The 22,584-nt window shown below is 38.8% G+C and overlaps 1 protein-coding gene across 2 annotated transcripts in view; it reads left to right on the top strand.

The window, feature by feature from the left end:
• Positions 1-22,584, top strand: part of TNKS (tankyrase) — a 206,762-nt gene that overhangs the window by 21,817 nt on the left and 162,361 nt on the right. For both annotated transcript variants that reach the window (XM_075556739.1, XM_075556737.1), the window contains exon 2: positions 11,192-11,416. In XM_075556739.1, coding sequence (XP_075412854.1) covers positions 11,192-11,416 — 225 coding nt within the window. The remainder of the gene's footprint in view (positions 1-11,191; positions 11,417-22,584) is intronic.

Raw genomic sequence — 22,584 nt, 5'->3', positions numbered from 1 at the left:
GTTTGGAATATATAAAGAACTATAAAATTCTCAAGAAGAAAAAAACAAATGACCTAATGGGAACCTGGGCCAAGACAGGAACTAGTAGCTGAGAAGAGATGAAAAATGAATGGTCAGTGTACATGTGAAGGGATATTTGCATCTGTACGTATGGGTTCGATTACAAGTATTCAAAACTTGACTCTGAGAAACCAGGTGCTATGATGCTGTTTTATTCTATACTGATCATCCAGCTATGTCAGTGGCTTAAAGCCTCCTGCCACTCATTCTTATGTGTGGTTTTTGTTTTGTTTTTAACCGGAAGGCTAGAGGGAGATTCCAGAATAGGTCCACTGCACTATGACACAGTGAAAGTTCTAGGCCAGTGCTTCCTAGTTCTCTTGACCATCTGATGGCATCATCTTCAAATGCTACAACCTTATGTGAGAAATTTGTAACTAGAAAGGAAGGAAAGGGGAGAGAGAGGAGAGGAACCTTAATCTCATGCACATCTTTTCTTTCTTTAGGGGAAAAAAAAAGTTTCCAAATATTCTCTCTCGTTTCATTGTCCATCATGGGTAGAGAGGAATGACGCCACTCGACTGGCCTACTTGGTAATTATGGTATTTCCCCTGTACTGGGGAAGTCATTATTTTCTTTGAAAATTAAAACAAGTAAAGAAAAGCCAGCAAACCCCTCGGCTGGTGTGTTAGTTCTAATTGCTCCAGAGGGCTTCCAGGACACCCAACAATAACATATATAACCTGTGCACAAAGAATTTTATTGTAACTTTGGGTTTTTTTGTACTGGTAATAAACTCCTTTCTATAAGAGTGACACCCCTCAACCAAATAAATTATGATATGCTATGTAGTAGGATACTGAGAATCTATAATAATGGTGTCTAAAATTTTAATATTCATCTGGAAAAAATTCATGAAATTTGAAAGGAAGAAAATGCAGGAGGTGGGGTGGAGTTTAAGCAGTTTAATACGTACACACACATACATATTTGGAAAGAAATATACAAGTTTAATCGTCAGAATTTTCATGGTGGTTTTCTTTCAGTGACATTACAAATAATTTTCCTTCTTTGATGCTTTTCTTAAATATTTTTAAATATTCTGATATTTCTGTAGTCATAATTACCATGAAATCAACTTTATTACTTTAAATTTAAGATGCCAACTCTAGCCCTCCTACAGTGAAGGAGCACTCGGGATGTAGTGGGCTATGTACTGAGCTGCTGACTACGAGGCAGGTGGTTTGAACCCACCAGCTGCTCTGTAGGAGAAAGATAAGGCTGTTTGCCTTTGAAAAGATCCAAAGTCTTGAACACCCCAAAAGGTAGCTCTCCTTACTTTGTTTTATAAAATTGCCGTGAGATGGCAGTGAGCGAGACAGTGAAGCACAGGAGCAGCCCGGGTAGCACTGGTGGCAAGCACTGGACTGTTTTCCGCAGTCAGTGGCAACATGGGAGGCCACCACCGCTCCCAGGGCTGCAGGCTGCATGCACTGCCAACCTGAGAGCTAGACTTACAATCAGGGTAGCAGGAAGGTAAAAAGGGACAAGAGAGAGCTCTCTCTTTCTCACTGTGTCTCTTATAAAAGGGCCACACCCTCATGGAGGCATCACCAGGGTATGACCTGATTAAGAGGGAGTTTGAACTCAACTCCTAACTCTACACAGGCACCATCAAGTTCACATAAACCTAACCATCACAGACCACTCCTTGTCAACTTGATACCTGTATACAACTCTTTAATCATAAACAATCTCCAAATAAGAACAATAAGGTCAACAGTTCAAACTCACTAGACACGGCTCCACAGGAGAAAGAGGAGACTGCTCCCTTACAGATTTGCAGCCTTGGAAACACAGCATAAGGCCACTATGAGTTAGCCACTTTGATGCAGTAGCTTGATCTTGGGCTCTGTGAAGCAAATATGCTGTGAACATTGAGTTACTCAACAAATATTTTATTGAGACTTTCCTGTGTATCAACTCATAGTGACTCTCTGGGACATAGTAGAACGACCCCATGAGGTTTTTATGACTGTAAATCTGTATGGAAGCAGTCTGCCACATCTTTCTTCAAGAGTGGTTGGTGGGTTTAAACTGCTATGAGCCGAATTCAGAATTGAGATGGCAATGGTGCTTTTGATTTTGTATCAAGCTCTACTCTTAATGCTAGAAGGATAGTAATTAAGACATAGAACCAGTGGGTCAAATGACCCTTTCACAGGGGTCGTCTAAGCCCATCGGAAAACATATTTCCGATGGTCTTAGGAACTGAGATCCACTCCTCTATCCGTCTCCAGGTGGGTCCACCCACATGCAGATATGCCCACATATGAGTACCCGGCTTGAAGACTGGTACCTATGTTACTCCATGCTTCAAGACAACATTTCATTTATTTATAATTAGAAATAAATATTTTATACTATGTAATTGCATATTGTTTTTGTGATTAACCACTATGCTTTAATTATGTTCAATTTGTAACAATGAGAATACATTCTGTATGTCAGATATTTACATGACAATTCATAACAGTAGCAAAATTCCAGTTATGAAGTACAACGTAGATAATGTTATGGTTGGGGTCACCACAACTTGAACTGTATGAAAGGGTCGCAGCGTTAGGAAGGCTGAGAACCACTGAGACAACATCTTGACTGGCAAGTAAACAAATACATGAACAAGATACTTCCAGATAATGTGGGAGGAAAGCAGAAGTGGGTGTTAACATGATGGGCTCCGTGTTTCTGTGTGTGCTTGGACAACTTTAATTTGGTGGTCTCTGGTGACAGAGGCAGCGAGGCATATGAAGATCTGAAGCAGAGAGCTTCGGACAGAGCAAAGTGTGGTGTCTTAGCCTGAAATTTGTCATGTTCAAAGAAAGAGAGGTAGAGTACAATTGAGTGAGGTGGCAGAAGTGATAGGGGCCAGCTAAGAGAAAGCCTTAATAGGTCATCATTTAAAGTGTGTGTTAATAACTTATTATGTGTCCTTTGAGAGCCCACTGCAAAAAGTGACATCTAATTTTGGCTTTAAAGGACCACTCTATTGTGTGAAGAATTAATCGTAGAGGAGAGAAAGCAGTTAGAACAGTGGTTCTCAACCTTCAAAATAAAACCTTGTAATATAAGTTCCTCATGTTGTGGTGACCCACAACTGTAAAATTATTTTCGTTGCTACTTTGTAACTAATTTTGCTACTGTTATGAATCATAATGTAAATATCTGATATGCAGGATGTATTTTCATTGTTACAAGTTGAACATAAAGCGTAGTGATTAATCACAAAAACAATATGTAATTATATATTGTGAAATATTGCTAATGACAAATAAATGAAATTTTGTCATGTAGCATGGGTAACAGTCTTATTATAATAACAGTAAACTACATTGCTACATTTTGCAACAGTATGTGTAAAAAGCCAACCTCAGTGCAAAGGTTGAGATAGTTTCTCACCAGATCAGAAATTCTCCCGACAGTCTTTGCAACAGCACAACGAAGATCATCTTCCACAATAAGTCTACTTCTGTAGTTAGACTTGATAAACCAACAAGCTGGAAAACCCTGTTTCACAAAGATATGTTGTTGGAAATGGAAGAAGAAGGCACAACAGAGTCTCAGACAGAAAAGGATACGACTGCAAACACTTGATCCAGAATTTTGTAACTCGCATTGTAAAGAAATCAGTTCTGGCTGGACCACTGTTAATAAGTTCAATGAGCTCTTGTGCTGTCTCAGGAACATCTTCAACATTGACTGGAATGGGCTTCTGGCAAGTGCAAATGGCGAGTCAGGTAGATTTGGAAAGTACGATGAAATTTTGTCTGCAAGCATGTGCAAGTGTTCTTTCACAGAAATTATCATTGTAATCCTTTTGTCTGGTTCAATGTCATGTTCCTCAAAGAAAGCAGATGGAAATTTTATTTTCATCCAATTTTTTTGCCCAAAGTTGAAGTTTCGTTTGGATTGATTGGCTCTTTTCAGACAAATCGAGGCCTGTTGCATTTGGTCCTTGCAGTGATAAATTTAACTCATTCAAGAAGGCAAATATGTCAACCAAGTAAGCTATTTTCTGTCCACTTTTATCGCTGAAAAGTGTTTTGAACTTAGGTCTTGCTTCCTGTTTAAAAAATGTCTCGAGTTCATCATGAAGCTCAAAAACATGTTTTAAAACTTTTCTCTTGATGACCTTCTCACTTCAGTGTGAAATGGCAGAGCATTGTTCGGCAGCTCATTGCACAGTTGCGAAAACCGTCGACTGTTTAAAGTACTCGCCTTTACAACATTGACAGAACTTATGATGCTTTTCAGTATTTCTTGTAACTCTTGTGGCAGCATCTTCATTGCTAATATTTGCCGATGAGTCATACAGTGAGTTCCAATGACTTTTGGTCACTCATTAAGTACCAAACTTTGATATCCAGGTCGACATCCTAGCATAGCTGGAGCACCATCTGTGCAAACACCACAAACCTTTTCCTGAAATCTTACGCTCTTTCAGAAATGAACCAACTGTCAAATACACATGTAGTTGTTGTTTTAAGAGGTTTGCAAAAAAGAAACTCATCTTTAAAGTCGCCATAATTAATATACCTCACGTAAACCAGTAACTGAACAGTTTGCAAAGTCTGTAGATTCATCAAGCTGGATGCTAAATATGGGAGGTGGAGCAGATTTAATCACCTGGATTACCTGATAAGAATATCAGCAAACATGTCATCTATTCTTCTGCGGACAGTGTTGTTAGATAAGGAAATTGCACTCAATTTTATCCGAAATTGTCTCCGATCCTAACTTGAACAATGTCTTTGGCTCCTGGCAACAGTAAATCCTCAGCAATGGTGTGAGGTTTCAGAGCTCTGGAGATTCTGAGCGCCACCAGATAGGAAGCTTCAACAGCTGCTATGTTTTGTTTGTGGTCCTTGCCACCAGTGTCAAGTCTGGCTTTGAGTCCATCAGCTTTGCCTCTCAAATAGTTGGTATCCTTGCTGGCAAAACTCAGAAGCTTGCTGTTTGAGTTAGTTTGCTGTGCCAACCTGGCTGATAATCACTTGTGGGTTTAATTGAAGGGCAGAGGGATAAATGACTCCGTGAGCCTTGCCTTTCTAGTTCTCAGGTCTCTTGCTTTGTGATGGTCGCACCAGGGTGCAGCTGCCTTAGCAGTTCTCAGTTTCAGCTTGCAAGGCTGACTTCCTGCAAGACATCCCCAAGGAGAAGCCACATGGACCTACCCCAATGGCAGCCCTGGGTGCTGGAGCAGCCATGTGGAGACCCCTGCCAGCACTGAGATGCTTCCATATTCACTGACTCGGCTTTCCTCCTGCAGTCAGCATCATTATGTCTGTTTTGTGAGATGGAGGAGGACTTTGTGGATTGGTGTCGGTCATATGGGTTAATGTTGGACTTGCGGGCTTGGGCAGCACTGGGTTGGGATGTTTTCTTGATGCTCACTTAACCCTTACATAAAACTCTCTCTTACACATGAGTTTCTATGGATTTGTTTCTCTAAAGTACCCATACTAATACACTGTCAAAATGGCATTTTAGTTTATTTGGCTTCATAGATTCGGCTGATAGAACTTCACAACTAATAACATGTTGCGGTTTCTCAATTCCTGCTGTAATTATTGAGGTAAAGCCATTTTGTGAAAAATCCTTACTATGTTTTCTTAACATTTTCCTCTACATGATCCATTGTCATGGGATGGTTTGCTAATAAAAATAATATATAACATTAGCTATAATACAAAAGATAATACATGGCATAGTTCAGTCAATAAAGTTCATTAAAGTTTCCTATGATTTACCGTTCTCCGCCTTTTTTCCCCCTCATACTTATTACTATCATAAGGGGCAGTGTTCACATCAGCCACAGCGGAATATGAAAAGACCCATCAGCATCGCGATTAAGTTCCCATGGTATAGATTTTTTTGCAATATTTGATGATTTTGCAGTACATGATTTTATATTTACCCAATAATTATAATTAAGTGTCATTTTACCTCCAATACTGCTGCTTTCAACATATTAGCTGCTTTTAACAGTAGCTGCTTTCAACACAGTAGCTGCTCTACACAGTAGCTGCTCTCGACACGTGTGACTGGTCCGCATAAGTACGTTATGGTGCCAACCTTGTCACATACATCTTTGTATGGGTGTATGTAATAGGGTTGGTGCAATGATATCATCACACCGGGTACTCGTAATGTGGACGTATCATTTGCATGTGGGCGGACCCGCTGGATCAGGGGTCCTCAAACTTTTTAAACGGGGGCCAGTTCACTGTCCCTCAGACCCGTTGGAAGACTATAGTTAAAAAAACAAAACAAAAAACTATGAAGAAATTCCTATGCACACTGCACATATCTTATTTTGAAGTAAAAAAAAAAAAAAACACTCGGCGGGCCGCATGTGACCTATGGGCCATAGTTTGAGGACGCCTGCGCAGGATAGAGGAACACTATCTCGGTTCCTAAGACCATAGGAAATGTGTGTTTTCTGATGGTCTTAGGCGACCCCTGTGAAAGGGTCGTTCAACTCCCAAAGGAGTCGTGACCCACAGGTTGAGAACCGCTGATTTAGAAGGTTATTTAGAAAAGAGATTATTGGACTTGAAACTGGGGTGGGTAGACAGATTTGAGATGTAATTTGGAAGCACAGTTCACGAACATCAGTACAGATGGAAAGAATTTCTTAATAAAGAATATTTATAAATTCATGTATTTATTTCATACATATTTATTTCATCACGAGCTAATGCATGTCCAACTTATGTTATACTTCTCTATTGTTGCTGTGTTATTTTTATCGTCAATAAAACTATATGATGTACTTTTGAGCACAATTTTTCTGTAACAGTTAAATTAGACCTTTCTTGCAACACTTAACAGTATACTCTCTCTGCAACACACATGGTATGTTGGTAAAAATCATGTTGTCTTCATTTTTGGCAATATATGCTATATCAAAAAGAGAAGGTACATTGATTTTCCCTTTTTACTTCCCAATACTATACTATTTATATATAAATAGCAGCATTATTTCTTTTAAAAAATGTGACTCCACGGTTTTTAAAGGTGGGTTTAACTTGATGGACTAGGCTACTGGAAATTGAGTGTGTGGAACGTGGCAGTAATTCCTTCAGTATGAAATATTTCCATGAGAGGCAGTTTAGTGAGAAGCTACCTTTCAAGTTCACTTTAGCTCTTAACTTTAGGCAAATCACCTCTCGGAATCATTCTGATGATAGATATATAAATCCTTGTATATAACCTTTAGAGATAATTATCTTCACATATGAGAAATAAGAGTGTATCGCATTTAACAATGCTAAGATAGTGAATAGACAATTATGAAGACTTGTAAATCAGGTAGAGTGTCTTAAGTAAAACTTATATATAATTTTCTTAATTATAGTAAATAGAGGAATAATAAGTTTTATGGATAATAAAGCCCCTAATCTATTTCAATAATTCAAAACCAAATTAGAAGAGGTGCCCTCAGAATTACTCATAAAAGAGTCTTTCGAGGTATCATCAGAATGGACCTCCTTCTTGATTTTGGCTATTACCTTGCACCTCATACATGGATATGTATGATAAGGAAACAGGAACAATATTTCATAATATCACTACTTGGAGACTTAGTCTTTTTTTCCTACTGTATTTTAAGTAAGACTACATTTTCCCCTGTATTTTCTTTTGTATTATTATTTCATTCTTATTTGGAAAGCTTGAGAACACCTTTTTATGCTGTAAATATACCTATAATATCCTTTTTAATACAAGATGGTAATATATTTTGTAAATATACCATAAATTATCTCATAGAATCCCTATGGTTGGACCTCTGTTATAAACAATGGATGTTCTAGTATAAATGAATGCTACTGTAAGCATTCCTGATGTAAACCTTTTTCCATATCCTAATACTTTTTAATGATAAAGTTTGAAAAGTGACATTATTGAATCAGGATATATTTGTTTAAGTTTATAGATGTTAACTGCTGCATTTTTTCCCACTAAAATGTGGTACAAATTTATACTCATTGTTAATACGCAAACAGTTTTCATTACACCACATTCTCATTAGTACTGAACCATTTTTTTCTTTACTTTGTGTTTAGATGAAAGCTTTGATTAAAAAAAAGGTAAAAACTCAATTTTATGAAAATCTGTATAAATGGGCCAGAAATGATAATTTTATTAGTTTCTAAAGAGGCAAATCAGGATCTGAAACATCATTTTTATTATTGTAATGTGTACATAAACGTCCCAGCTAGATTTAAAAAAAGAAAACTAAGTCCTCTCTAATAATATCATGGGCTATTTCATTTTTGTAATTCTTTCCTTGGTTTTTTTAAATGCTCCCAAATGCCTGTATCATACTTTCATATTGAAATATGTAGATGTATTATGAAGCATCTAGCTCATTATTGTCTTTAATAAACTCTTCTATTTTATGGTTATTATAATGAATTTTTTAAGAATGCCACGTGATGAATTTTAAAAGTACCTTGATTGAACTTTGCTTCATTGTTAAAGTAGAAAGGAAAGTAGTTCTCAAACATTGTTCGCACACTGACTGTGAGGAGGTGTGAACTTGTGCTCACATAGGGAGCAAGAGAATCTTCCTGGGTAAGTAGAGTACACACGGTCTAGTGAAACAATAGGGTTGAGATGGTAGAAGGAAGAAGGAACTGAAGTCGGAGAATTAAATAGAACCAAGTAATTATGAAGGAACTCTCTGGAGCTGTCGGTACGCGTGGGACTGCTGCTGCTGACCTTTTTTGGTTGCAAGGTCCACAGGCCAAACTCCACAGCTCCTCGACAGGAGAGCGAGGAGGCTGTCTGCTGCAGTCACGGTTTACAGCGCCTGGAACCTAGGAGTCGGAGTTGACTCTAGGAGTGGGTTTTGGGGTAGTTAACTAACTATAAAGTTCTGCAGGTATTTAAAACAAAAAGAAAACACCCCAAATATTCAGCTAATCGAAGAGTTTTTCCAATGGAAATATGAAAATGATCTTGTGGTACCTATTATTGGAAACATGTCCATTATTTCAGTGACAGTTTCTAAGAGTCTGCTTTCCTGGAATGCATAAACTTTCATAACATAATTTGAAATGTTTCCCTTAAAAAAAAATCTCAACCTCACTGCCATCAAGTTGATGCTGACTCATAGCAACACTCTAGGACAGGGTAGAATTGCCCCTGGGGTTTCTGAGGGGAACACTTCATGGGAGTAGAAAGCCTCATCTTTGTCTCAGCGAGGAGCTGGTGGTCTCAAACAACCAACCCAAAACCTCTTTCCCAGTGGGTCCTCACATGCATAGTGTACAGATGCACCAGCTGGAGGAGGATCTCTGACTCTTGCCGCCTCTTAGTTGTAGCCAGTTTCTAACAGTACTTCCTAGTAAGTAATTGCATGGTGGTAATGAGAGAGCTAGTGACAAAAAGGCTAACGTGCAGTTTCTTTACAGTGTAGCTTGCATGTTCATCAGTGAACTAATACTAACTACTTCACTTATCAATGACCATTTTTAGACACTCCATTCATCTTGCTGAATCTCCCCTCTCCAGATTAGACTTCTTTGCCTCATTCTCCTGAACACCTGTTTTGAAACTTATCCCTTGAGTGTTAGAGAGCTGTGTTTTTTTGGGGGTATTTTTTACCTAAGTGTTTGCCTAGTTCTTAAAACTGCTTTAGATTTTTTCCCTGTCTTTTTTTTTTGTTTGAAAATTGATGTTTGTTTGTTTGCCAATGTTCTGATTCTCTTATTTCTAAATGCTTATATTTTGGCCTGCTTGTTTGTTTGTTTTTAAATAATTTTATTGGCTCTTACAACTCAACAACATTTTATACATCAATTATATCAAGCATATTTGTACGTATACTGCCATCCATCATTTTCTAAACATTTACTTTCTCTTTGAGCACTTGGGATTAACTCCTCTTTTATCCCTCCTTCCCCTCCCTGCCCTCATGACCCTTTGATAAATTATAAATTATGATTATTTTCATGTTCTACACTACTGCTGTCTCCCTTGAACCACATTTCTGTTGTTCAGCCCCCTGGGGGTGCATGAGGGGAGATTATGTATTGATCATTGTGATCAGTTCCCTTCCTCCCTCCACCTTCCCCCTACCCTCCTGATATCGCTACTCCCATTTCTGTTCCTGAGGGGTTTATCTGACCTGGATTCCATGTGTTATGAACTCTTACCTGTACCACTGTACATGCTCTGGTCTAGCCAGAACTGAAAGGCAGGACCAGGATCATGATACTGGGGGGTCAGGAAGCCTCAAAGAACCAGAGGAATATTGTGTGTTTCATCGGTGCTATAATGTGCCCTGGTTGACTCACCCCTTCCTGTGACCCTTCTGTGAGGGGATGTCCTGTTGTCTACAGATCGGTTTTGGGTCCCTGCTCCGACACCCCTCATTCTCAGCAATATGTGGTTTTGTTTTGGGTCTTCTGGTGCCTGTTACCTGATTCTGTGGACACCTCTTGATCACACCAGGCTGGTATTCTTCTTCCATGTGGGCTTGTTGCTTCTCTTCTACAGTTATACAGTTTCTTCAACCTCAGTAATTCCAAGCATCAATTGTTTCTCCTTTAACTCCTTGTTTCACAGGCCACCCTTTCTTAGAGTAGTTTGGCATCATTTTCGATTCTTTTCAGAATCCCTTGAAACCAAACTCTCACCATTCCTCTTGGGTGTCTAATATTTCGTTTTTGGTGTCCCAATGTAATGTTTACTGTTTTGATTCATCTTGAATTTATCTGTCAGCAGTACTTGAATAATCTTTTTCTCAGTATATTGAGATGTATTTTACATAGCTAATTTTGTCTTGGGAAGCTTGAGGGTAAAATGAGTGCCTGGAGTGCATATCTCATTCTTGTATTTCTGCCATAACTTCCCAGCACAGATTAGGTTTTAAAGATTTTAAACTTTGTTATTTTGAATAAACTGTCCAAAGATGAAAGGAAGAGCTTTCGAAGTTCTCTGTTTTGTGAGTTGAGAAAATCAGTTTGGGTAGGGCCTCCCCACCCTATAAAAACTTAATTTTTCTTGCTGTAGTATATAGGCAGTACTTGTGTTGTTCTTATTTGTTAAAAGAAGTCAAATGTTGCTTTTATCTTTTAAGTGATTAAATATATAAGACATTTCCTCCTTTCTTTTTTAGGGTTTGGAAGGAAGGATGTTGTAGAACACTTACTTCAGATGGGTGCTAATGTCCACGCTCGCGATGATGGAGGCCTCATCCCCCTTCATAATGCCTGCTCTTTTGGCCATGCTGAGGTTGTCAGTCTGCTACTGTGTCAAGGAGCAGATCCAAATGCCAGGGATAACTGGAACTATACCCCATTGCATGAGGCTGCTATCAAAGGAAAAATCGACGTATGCATTGGTAAGTAATGTTTGATGATATCAAATATCACCTGACAGGCATTTAATTTTAATAAAGGTTTCATTTTTGGCCTCACTTGTGATGGAAATAGTGTTCCCTCAGAATTGATTAAGAAGGTTTATTGCTTTACTTTTGGAAGCAGTTCTTTTTCATCCGAAGGGAAATATGAGGCAATGGTAATCTGAAGTGGATTAAGAACAAGATTCTTAATGTTAACTCTCCAAAACGGAAGTCTGATGACAACTGGTGTGAATCTACAATTTCCTTAAGACCTTGTACATTTTTCATCCTAGCTTCAGTGGAGAAGCATTATAAAATATATGTTCTTATTAAATTAAATGACATCTTTGGGATACTTTCTTTTGACCCAAGTACAATCATTAGTTCTAAAGCAAACACATTTTATGTCGTTGAAAATGAGCACAAGCCACTTTACTAGTATTGAAAGGTGTTGAGTGATTTGAATACAGATTTTAAAGTTTAATGTTGTCAACATATGTCATAGTTTAGAGAAAAAGAAACTTCAAACCAAGTTGAACATTTCAACCATTCTAACTATCTACCCACAGCCATCAAATCAGTTCTGGATCATAGTTAGCCCTTTGTTAGGGTTCCAAGGCTGTACATCATTCTGGGAGCAGACGATAGCCTTGTAGTGACTGATTTATTTGAATCACCAACTCTGTGGTTAGCACAACCCAAACTCTCCAAAACCAAAGTCACTTACATCTAACCAGTCCTGACTAATAGGACCCTAAAGGTTAGTGAAGAACTGCCCATATAGATTTCTGCGACTGAAGTCTTTACAGTAGTAGAAAGCCTCATCTTTCTCTCACCGAGCACCTGGTGGTCTTAATCTACTGACCAGGTGGTTAGCAGCCCAATGCATAACCACTATGCCAGCAGGCCTCCTTAAATATATAGATTTAAATAACTGTCTTCCTCATGAGTGTATCATCTATTTTTTAATAGTTCCTCTATTTTCTGGTTGATTTATGTAATTATTATCTTCCTGGGAAACATTTGTTTAAGGGTTAATCAGTTATCATTACGATGAAATTAAAATATATGAGGAACGGTATAAAATGAGCCATCTCAGAAGCAGCAGTAGGCAATCTTGTTTCATTAAGAAAGGATAAGGAGTGGGGTTTTTATCTCAAGACCTTTCTATACTGAACTGCCTTGATCCAGGAGCTAGTTGTGACACCAGGAGAACGGATGAAAATCTTTGGCAGTGGAGGCAGCAGTTCCACCAAGATCAGGAGACAGAGTAGCTGCCTAGCTGAAAGAAGATGAATCATAACCAGAGATGAATCTTGGATTTACCAGTATGATTCACAGAGCAAGGTTCAATAAAAAACTGACTTTTGAAGGAATAATTGTGCCTATTAAATTTAAGACAGGTCAGCTTAGAAGACTAGGGTGACTTTATTTTTAAATTTCAAATGAATAATCTTGACAGAATTTCTGGAACACAGGAAAATCATGAGGCTTATTAGGAAGGGATTTTCAGATGATTGAAAATGGCACTAGTGAGAAAAAGTTGAGTTGAGAAAAAAGTTTACCCTTGTGCCAATGCACCTGCTCATGTTTCAAGAGGAGCAAGTATTGTCCACCACGAGGTTTAGTGAGTCTGCATACTCAACAGCCAGCTTCCCACGCCTTCGCCAGAGTGCCACCATTGCCGCCGTGCCGGGCCCTGCTCTCCAACACGGAGTGCCACAGCAGCTGCTGGGCAGGTTCCTGGAGGCTGTCTGCATTCTCTCTTAGCGTCTGGCCCAGCTGTCACTGTCTAGTCAATTTACTGCTTCTCCCATGGGTCTTATGAGACAGATGAGTTAGATGCTCACTGGGTGACATACTTCAAGCTAAATATCAATGCCGGGAGTTGTATCAAAGGATAAACACACTTGATGGCTATGATCTGATTCCAGAATCCCAAAACATAGATGCTGCTTTCAAGCATGCAGACGGTTGAACAATTGTCCTGGTGCCGTTCGCATACTAGAGGTTGTTAAGGACAAAGTAGGACCTCATAAGGAGATCTACCCCTATTTCATCCGTGAAGACTGACTGACTTCACTGAGTTGGGAGATCCACTCCAGAGGAACTACTAGCCCTTGATAAGTATAAACTCTCACAAATGGGCTTCCCTAGGACTTACTGCTACTTGATTGTAAACTGTCACCTGGAAAAATCTTACCTTATTTATCAAGTGCTCCTTTTTTGAGTTCCAAACTATGTAATAGTAACTTGGGTCTTAATAAAAGGAAAACAACTTTGAGTTGAAAAAAAAGAATTTCTTTGAGAAACTTTACACCATCTACTGTGTAGCCCTGATCTTGCCCCCTCAGACTTCTTTTTATTCCCAGAACTCAAAAGAACATTTAAAAGGAATAAATAATATCCTCTCTGAGCTCACAACTTATTAAGTTACTTTCATTTGCATTTGATAAGTACTATTGAATTTGATAGGCATTCTTTTCTAATCTTCTAGATTTTTAACTTTTTCACTATCATTCTTTCTTTACCTTGTGGTCATACCCATGTGATCTTTTGTCATCATTAGTCATGAGATTTCTATTCTTTTCAGTTCTTAAAATATTACCCTTTCTGGGCTTTAATGCTGTATATTCAAACTTGCTGAATTTTTCATTCTATCATTCATTCACTCTGAATGTGTTTGAAAATTACTACTCCTCTTTTCTTCTACTCTATCCTATACCCCAAAATAATGAGAATACTTATTTTATCTAGTTTTAAGGCGATCGCAGAGTATATCAAGGACTTGAATTTTTTATAGGATAGATCCTCAGTCTTTTGTCCTCAAATTCTCAATAGATTGTTTATAGATTGCTTTCTTCTTGAGGCAAGTTCTTGTGTATTCTAGAAGTTAAGAAGGGGGAAGATATCATTCAGCGAATCTTCACAGTACACTTGCAGATACCAGCTGGTTATAGACTCTTCACTAATGTTTTATAAGGCACTTTTCTACTTTGAGATAATTGGAAAATAGAACTTTGGTTCTTTTCTCTCTTGTTTCAGTGTGATGATTTTTGAGAGGTTAGTATGCAGAATGAGTTTTTATAAGATTGTCTAGATGATGAAATACTGTCTATTTTAAAGACAATCATATACATAGGAGAAATACAGACATATCACTACTGGTTTAAAGGAAGCAATGGGGCAGATTGTTCCTGAGCACATGCTTCTATTTGTATCCTGACCTCACCAGTTACCTGGGGCTACTTACTTAGCCTCTGTGACCCATTGTGAAGTGAGAATACTATTCTTATTTTACAAGCTTCTTGGGAAGACAACTGATATGTACGCTTTAGGCAGTGTGTTAAGCAGGGTTCTCTAAAGAAGCAATACAGGATAGGTTTATAGAGTTAGAAGGAATATAGCAGCTCATTAGTCCTTAAAGGAGTGTAGCAGGCTCAGTTCATCTCACGTTCGTAAAACCATTAATATACTGAAGGTCTTTCAACTCACTTGAACTGCTGATCCAAGGTCAACGCAGAGGAATCTGCCCTCAAGCAAGACAAGGAGGGTCAGCCACAGGCAGCAGATGGCAGGGTGGGCAGCAACAGCCAGTTGCTTGGGAGCTATTGCAGTCGGCCCACACAAGCTAACTAGACCCACCAGTCCACCAGTAGCCCACCAGCAGCACGGGGAAGCAGGTACTGATGGCGCCTCAAGCTCTAGCTGTGCATGACAAGGCAACAGGATCCATGGATTGTCTCACACTGCTCCTATCACCAGGGAGAAAAAAGAGAGACGGGAGGCTGGCCTCAGAAAACATCAAAAGAGGAGCTGATACCAAGGGCTCAAACAGAAAATAAATGTTTAGAAAATGGTGATGGCAACATATGTACAAATATGCGTGATACAATTGATGTATGGAATGTTGTAAGCTGTAAGAGCCCTCAATAAAACGATTTTTAAAAAAAGAAAACATTTATGTGTCACCCTCCAATCATGCTGTAACCTGTTTAAACTCCACCTGCATGTTCCTATTGGCACAATAAACTTAAGTATTACAGGCAGTTACACTACTAAACAAGGGATCCCTGGGGAACTCCCACTTTAACTGCTAGTTAGCAGTAATGCTCTATGTAGCAGTTAGGTGGTAATGACCAGCATGAATGTACTACGCAACTGGAATTGGATCCAGTTATCACTTTCCCCACTTCCATCCCTGTTGCTAGCTGCCCCATTTTCCTTCAACCCCCAAATTCCAGAGGCCATTTCAGCAGGAAAAGGCATGCCACAAATGTCTATCATATATGCAATCCTTTGCATAGGCAGCAACAAAGTTCCTTCTTAACTGATTAAGTTGGTATGGGGAGTTGGGTCAGATCGTTCAAAGAGAGTGGGTGGTTGACCAACCCTTGCTAAACTGTTACAATATTAACCAAAAGAAGTTTCTCAAGGTTAGGACAAAGAGCATTTTAGTTTGTTTCCTGAATATACTATGCTTGCATATATAGATATTGATCACCTTTTTCAGTTCAATTAAAGATAATGGATTAAAATCACAAGGAGTGGAAAGACAGCCCACTATGTGACTCTATGGACTACAGAACTGAATACTGCTTGGTCATGGTCCTGAGCCATTGTCACAAATCACAACTATGTTTGAACCCAGTGTTGCTGCCACTGGATCGGTCTACCACGTTGTCGATCTTTTTCTATTTTACTAAGCATGATGACCTTCTCCAGAGATTAGAGATTCCAGAGATCTTGAGAAGGCAGCTAAGTAGAAGTTCCAAAGTAGGGCTTGAAAAGGATAAATTCGAGTCCTTATATAGTACCCATTGTACTCCAACTCTTTGCATGCACTCTCTCATTTCTCCTACATCATATGATTCTCAGTGGGGAATGGACATGACATGTTGCCTTTGGACACTTCTTTGTTGAATAAATGAATGGACAGGGAAGGGGACAGCTTGCTGGCTTCCATAGCAACATTTCGCAAAGGTAATATAAGTGCAGTCTTCTCATGTCTGTGGAAGCTCATTGTTTAGAATATCCCAACCTCTTAGCCTAAAACCAAATGAAAAATAACCCACCACCCACCACCAAAAAAGAGGGGGAACGAGCAAAATCAGAATACTTAACCAGACTGCTAAACACCTGACCCATCACAAAAATTAGAAAGAAAAGACTCCTTCTCCCAAGGGAAATTAAAGTGTAAATGGAAAAGGCTTCATTGAGCCACAAGAAGCTAATATTTTTCTCAAGGCAAACATTTATTAGATGAATTATAAGATCATATTAGTATCCTGGAAGATCACATGTGAGAAATGTAAGTGCAAAAATACTGAGTCATGAAAATCATGAAGAAAAAGCTTAAATTAAAAAACAAGAAAATTAGTTTTATTTTAAAAGTATATAAAGACCGGGGTGGACGGGAGGTGGGGCTGAGGGAGGGTGGCAACTAATGGAAGAAATCAATAATTAATTATGTGACAGGAAAAAAATCTCAGCAGAGGAAATCCAAGTTCTGAGATAGAAAAGACACACCAAAGAACACAAAGATTGAAGTTTTCTAGGGAAAACACACTTATTGCCTCAAAAGTGGGTGGGGAAGTCAGGCAAAGAATTTTTGTTTACAACATTGAAAGCATGACAGCAATGGAACTACTAGGGAAATAAAAAGATTAAATTCTTAATTACTTTGCTAATGAGCAGTTCTTAGCTTTTTTTTGGTGAGATGAGAAGCTAAATAGAGCAAGTGACATTTTACTTGATAAATCTTCTGCCATTTGCTTTTTCTTCTTTATTATCTAATAATTTTTGGCTTTCATCTGCCCTACATTCTGAGACCATGAGGATCCTTGCTACATATCTTAGTTGAGAATCTAAAATTCAAGCTGCTGCTTTAAATGGAAATAGTAGAGCATTGAAACAAAACCAAACAAACTCACTCTTCGGATTTTTAAGTTCAGTGACATTATTTTTTAATTTATTTTTTAAATTAATCATTTTATTGGGGGGCCTCTTACAAGTCTTAGAACAATCCATCATTTAATAGTAGGAAACACACTTGTGCATAGTGACATTATTTTATAGTGGGGGGAGTAAAAAAGAAGAGTGTTCTTGATGGAGCTATTTGTTTAAATAGGGTTAATAACTGCTTCAGTGCTAAAAGAAATAAATGTTTCTGTGCAATTAAAGCTCCTCAGTATAATAAATGTGTGTTTGCATTTGTGTAACATCTGAGTATGATCAATAATTGGCAGCTGCTTGTTTTTATTATAAAATATGATTGAAGTACTTTTCTATTACATGATATCAATTTATTGATATATATATAATGTAAATGCAAAAGAAAACATAGATGTCAATAAACTTACTAGGAAAGATTAGGCCAAGCATATAATGATAGTATTTTTTTTATAGATCATATCTTAATGATTTAGTGTTAAATTGATTTGACCCTGTTTCATTTAGCTTTTGATTTAAAAAAATCATTTTATTAGGGGCTCATACAACACTTATCACAATCCATACATTCATCAATTGTGTAAAGCACGTTTGTACATTCATTGCCCTCATCGTTCTCAAAGCATTTGCTTTCAAACTTAAGCCCCTGGCATCAGTTCCTCATTTTTTCCCCTCCCTCCCTGCTCCCGCCTCCCTCATGAACCCTTGATAATTTATAAATTATTATTTTGTCATAGCTTGCCCTGTCTGACATCTCCCTTCACCCACTTTTCTGTTGTCCGTCCCCCAGGGAGGAGGTTATATATAGATCCTTGTAATCGGTTCCCCCTTTCCACCCCACCCTTCTTCCACTCTCCCGGTATCACCACTCTCACTACTGGTCCTGAAGGGATCATCCACCCTGGATTCCCTGTGTTTCTAGTGTCTATCTGTACCAGTGTACATCCTCTGGTCTAGCCAGTTTTGTAAGGTAGAATTGGGATCATGATAGTGGGAAGGGAGGAAGAACCATTTAGGAACTGGAGGAAAGTTATATGTTTCATCATTACTACACTGCACCCTGACTGTCTCATCTCCTCCCTGCGACCCTTCTGTGAGATATCCAATTGCCTACAGATGGGTTTTGGGTCTCCACTCCTCACTCCCCCTCATTCACAGTGATACGATTTTTTTTGTTCTTTGATGCCTGACATGTGATTGCACAGGCTGGTGTGCTTCTTCCATGTGGGCTTTGTTGCCTCTGAACTAGATGGCTGCTTGTTTACCTTCAAACCTTTAAGACCCATACGCTATATCTTTGGTAGCCGGGCACCATCAGCTTTCTTCGCCACATTTACTTATGCACCCATTTGTCTTGAGCAATTGTATCAGGGAAGTGAGCACACATGATATGATTTTTTGTTCTTTGATGCCTGATAACCGATCCCTTTGGCAAAAGAATTGCTATCTAAATGAACTAATTAAACAAAACAGCTAGGATTCATTCTATTTTTCTGGGCTCAATTCAGAGTTTTAATTAATTAATTTATAATAGGATTTTGGCCATGTTTTGCTTTTGTTTTGTGGTAATTTGAAGGTTCCCTAGTATAAAATGATGTTTTTGGCTTTTTTTTATAATTGCTGTAGAAAGGTAAAGAGGTTTGTGATATTTTAACTAGTTCAAACTTAATTTGTTCAAGCAAATATAATAAACCCACCAGTTAAGATCTTGTTTGTTTGTCTTTTTAAGACAAAAGAAATGATTATAGTATTCAATACATACATACCCACTCCTCATAATAATTTGGTTAAGGTCCAAAGACCAGACCATTAAATGAGAATTAAGCATTGTAAAGAAATAGCAGGTGACTACATCAGATCACAAAATGGAGAATGACTTCATTATTACATAAATGTCAAATTATATTATTACATAACTGCCAAACCACTGAGATCCCTGTCCTTCTGAGCTAATGTACCGTGTATGTCCAAGTATAAACCGACCTTAATATCAGCTGAGGCACCTGGTTTTACCACAAAAATAACATTAAAAATGCGCTGAAAAACTTAGCTAATACTTGAGTATATGTGACATATGTATGACATATATATATATATATTTATATATCTCCTTAACCACTACAGCCAGCAGGATTCTTGCCTGTACCTTGGTGTTCATTACTGCCAGATCTATGTTGTTAATGTTTGGAATTGTCACACATTGGGTTTTTTTCGCATGCTGTAATGAGTAGTAAGTTAAAGTGTAAGTATCATTCATTTATAAAACGGGTGTGTTGTGTGCCCGTGTACATAGAAATTAGGTGGTAGACCAGTTGAATGGATGTTTAAATTGTGGGCTGATAAAAATGAACAAGGGCGTCCTTGGGAAGAGGTGGTTATCAGCCACAGGACAGCCTGCTCATGGAGTTGGAATACTGGAGCGCCCTGGTGGTCTGCTGCTGTGAACAATGCAGTGTGAGGCTCGGATTTGGAGGCTGCTCCTGGGTCTACTGTATGGTGGTAGCATTTTGTGTTGGGGCAGATTCTGCTCTGTGTCTTTGTTTCTTTTATCTGCTGAAAATAATGAACTCTTCTATTTGTTTTTAGTTTGCTGCAGTTTTATAGAGTTAATATGAGATGCTGAAGTACTATATAAAAATAATGTGTTATAGTTGTGCTTTAGAAACTTTTTGATTATATGAAGTAGTATGTAATAAGTGGTATGAAAAATAGTGTCTTCACCCCGTCCTTCTCCTCAAAGTGTACATATTAATTCCAGAATTTCCCCACCCTGTGAATAAACATGTTACTTCACGTTTAATAAAGGGGAATTACTATTGCTAATCAGCTGCCCTTGAGATGGCGATGGGAGGCTTGTTATCGTCCATCCGAGTACATGGGGTCACGATGAGTTGGAGCCAGCGCCACAGCACCCAACACCCAGCAGCTGCTCTCGAGAGGGGCGACTGGCCTGATGACCCATCCAAGTGGGCCCATCCAAGGAATCACCACCAGTACGCCAGTCGCTGTGAAGTAGATTCTAACTCATTTCAGTCTCCTGTGTTGTAGACGAGGACTGGCTGCTTCCTATGGTTGTGAGGAATGTGACCTTTGGGAAGCTGATTGCCAGCATTTCTTTTGAGGTTCCTTTTGGTGTACCTAAACCGCCAACCTGTTTGTTAGTGATCAGATACTTAACTGTTTCGACCGTCAGGGTTGCTTAAATCTCATGGGTCCTTAAAAGTGGACAAGTGAGGCAGAGGATGTCAGAGTGATGTCATGTAAGGAGGCAGTCTGCCCTTGTTGATGATTAAGGAAGAAGAGAGGCAGGAATCCTCTTAGAAGTTAGAAAGGGCCAGGAAATGAATTTCCCCCTAGCCACTTGTAAGGAATTCAGTGCTGCTGACAACCTTGATTTTAGCTCAGCAAGACCTTTGCCAGACACCTGAGTTTCATAACGATAAGAATTTGTAGTGGTGTTTCCCACTTCTGAGTTTGTGGTAATGGAAAGCAGGTTCAATTTACAGACAACACCATTGTGCCCTTTAACGCAGGCTTTTAAACTAGTTCTTTCCCGAATGAGGAAACAAAGCAGGAACTAATTGTAATTTTTACACTTTGAGTGATTTGTCATGGTAACTAGAACTGGAAAGATGACAGTAAAAGCCCTGTAATGGGAGACTTGGCAAAGACCTAGTGGGCCTTTTCAGGAGCCAGACGTGTGAGATTGGATTATTGGTAGACTCTGCAGTCACCCACATCCACAGCAACGTGTTGGCTGCCATCTTTGAGTAGAAGGCACTACCATGTTTGAATGTAAATTGACCTTTGCTTTGAAATGGCTGAACCAGCTCCTCCCAAGCCAAATTCTTCCAAACCAAATTCTTCCTTACAGTCACGCAGCTTTGAAGCCATTGAAAGGGCTGTGAGCCTTTTATTGCACTCAGTAAAGACTAAATAAATAAGAACTGTGGACAGCTGGTCTAACTTGTCTACCACTGCTTTCAATTAAGCTTACACAGCAAATTAGTTAGCTATAAGTAATTCATACCCAAATTGTTCCGTGACATTGGTTGCAGTCTGCACAATGTGCTCTTACCATTTCTACTCTTGGCTCTCCATTTCCATTTTTGTGGCTTTCCTGCCCCTCTCTGTTTTCTCATCTTTGTTTCTGGGAGAACCTTTGGTCTCTTCTAGAAGCACGTTTCTCACAGGCAAAATTGTCTACTTTATAGACCAGTCTATTTGGTTCAGAAGTGGCCTCTGGGAGGGGCTTCAGCTCTCCATTAGAAGGATGACTTAATTTGGGGGTTCCTCAAGTCTCTTTATCAGATCAATAAATTTGGTCTCTTTTATGAATTTGAGTTCTGCATTTTTTGGCCATTCTAAGAGGGACCTTTGTTTCGTCCCTTGTCAGAACACTTGGTACTAGTAGCCAGCCAGGCACTAGCTGGTTCTTCTGGTCCCAGGCTAACAGAAGTGATAGTTCATGCAGGTCATTAGCCCTTTGGATGAATTGTTTCCTTCAGTCTTAGGTTCTGTTCAATCTCCTTTGCTTCAAGTGGGAAGAGACCAGTAGTTGCGTCTTAGATGGCTGCTCACAAGCTGAAAACACCACATGCTTTTTATCAAACAGGCATGTAGAATATATTGTCTTTATGTACTACAATATGCCAGTTGATCTAAATGGTTCCTCAAGCTTAGCCTTCAGGCCCATTAGCTTAGCCCTCAGAGATGTTTGGTTATGTCTAAGAAGGTTCCATCATTGTGCCTCCTATGTACCTGATCTGTATGAATGTACATGTAATTTATACTAATATATGTAGAAAATCCACAGCCATACTCATGTACATGCGTGCAGCCTGTCTCACCTTTCCACACCTATTCAGAACGCATACCTTCTTATGCATCCATTCACAAACTATTGTTTGTTTACTATGATTTTTTACAGGATTGAGTAGGTTATAGTAGTTATTGTAATTGCCCTTTATTTGTCTGTGCTTCTCAGTGCCTTCGTTTGGCTCGGTCATTTGTGCTGACTTTGCTCATATTACGTATTGCCTTTCTCTTCATTTATATTAATTGATATTAACACATGCCTACTATCTAGTTAGTGATTTTCCTCTTTCCCCCTCCCATCCCTTGTAGCCAACAAAGAATGTTTCCTTCGATATGTGAAATCTATTCTTGGTTTTTTGTAATAGTAATCTCATTCAATATTTGTCCTTATGTTATTT

The sequence above is a fragment of the Tenrec ecaudatus genome, chromosome 8, assembly GCF_050624435.1.
Source record: "Tenrec ecaudatus isolate mTenEca1 chromosome 8, mTenEca1.hap1, whole genome shotgun sequence".
NCBI classification, from domain to species: domain Eukaryota; kingdom Metazoa; phylum Chordata; class Mammalia; order Afrosoricida; family Tenrecidae; genus Tenrec; species Tenrec ecaudatus.
Note: the sequence above shows the minus strand (reverse complement) of the source record. Positions and strands in the feature narration are given on the sequence as shown.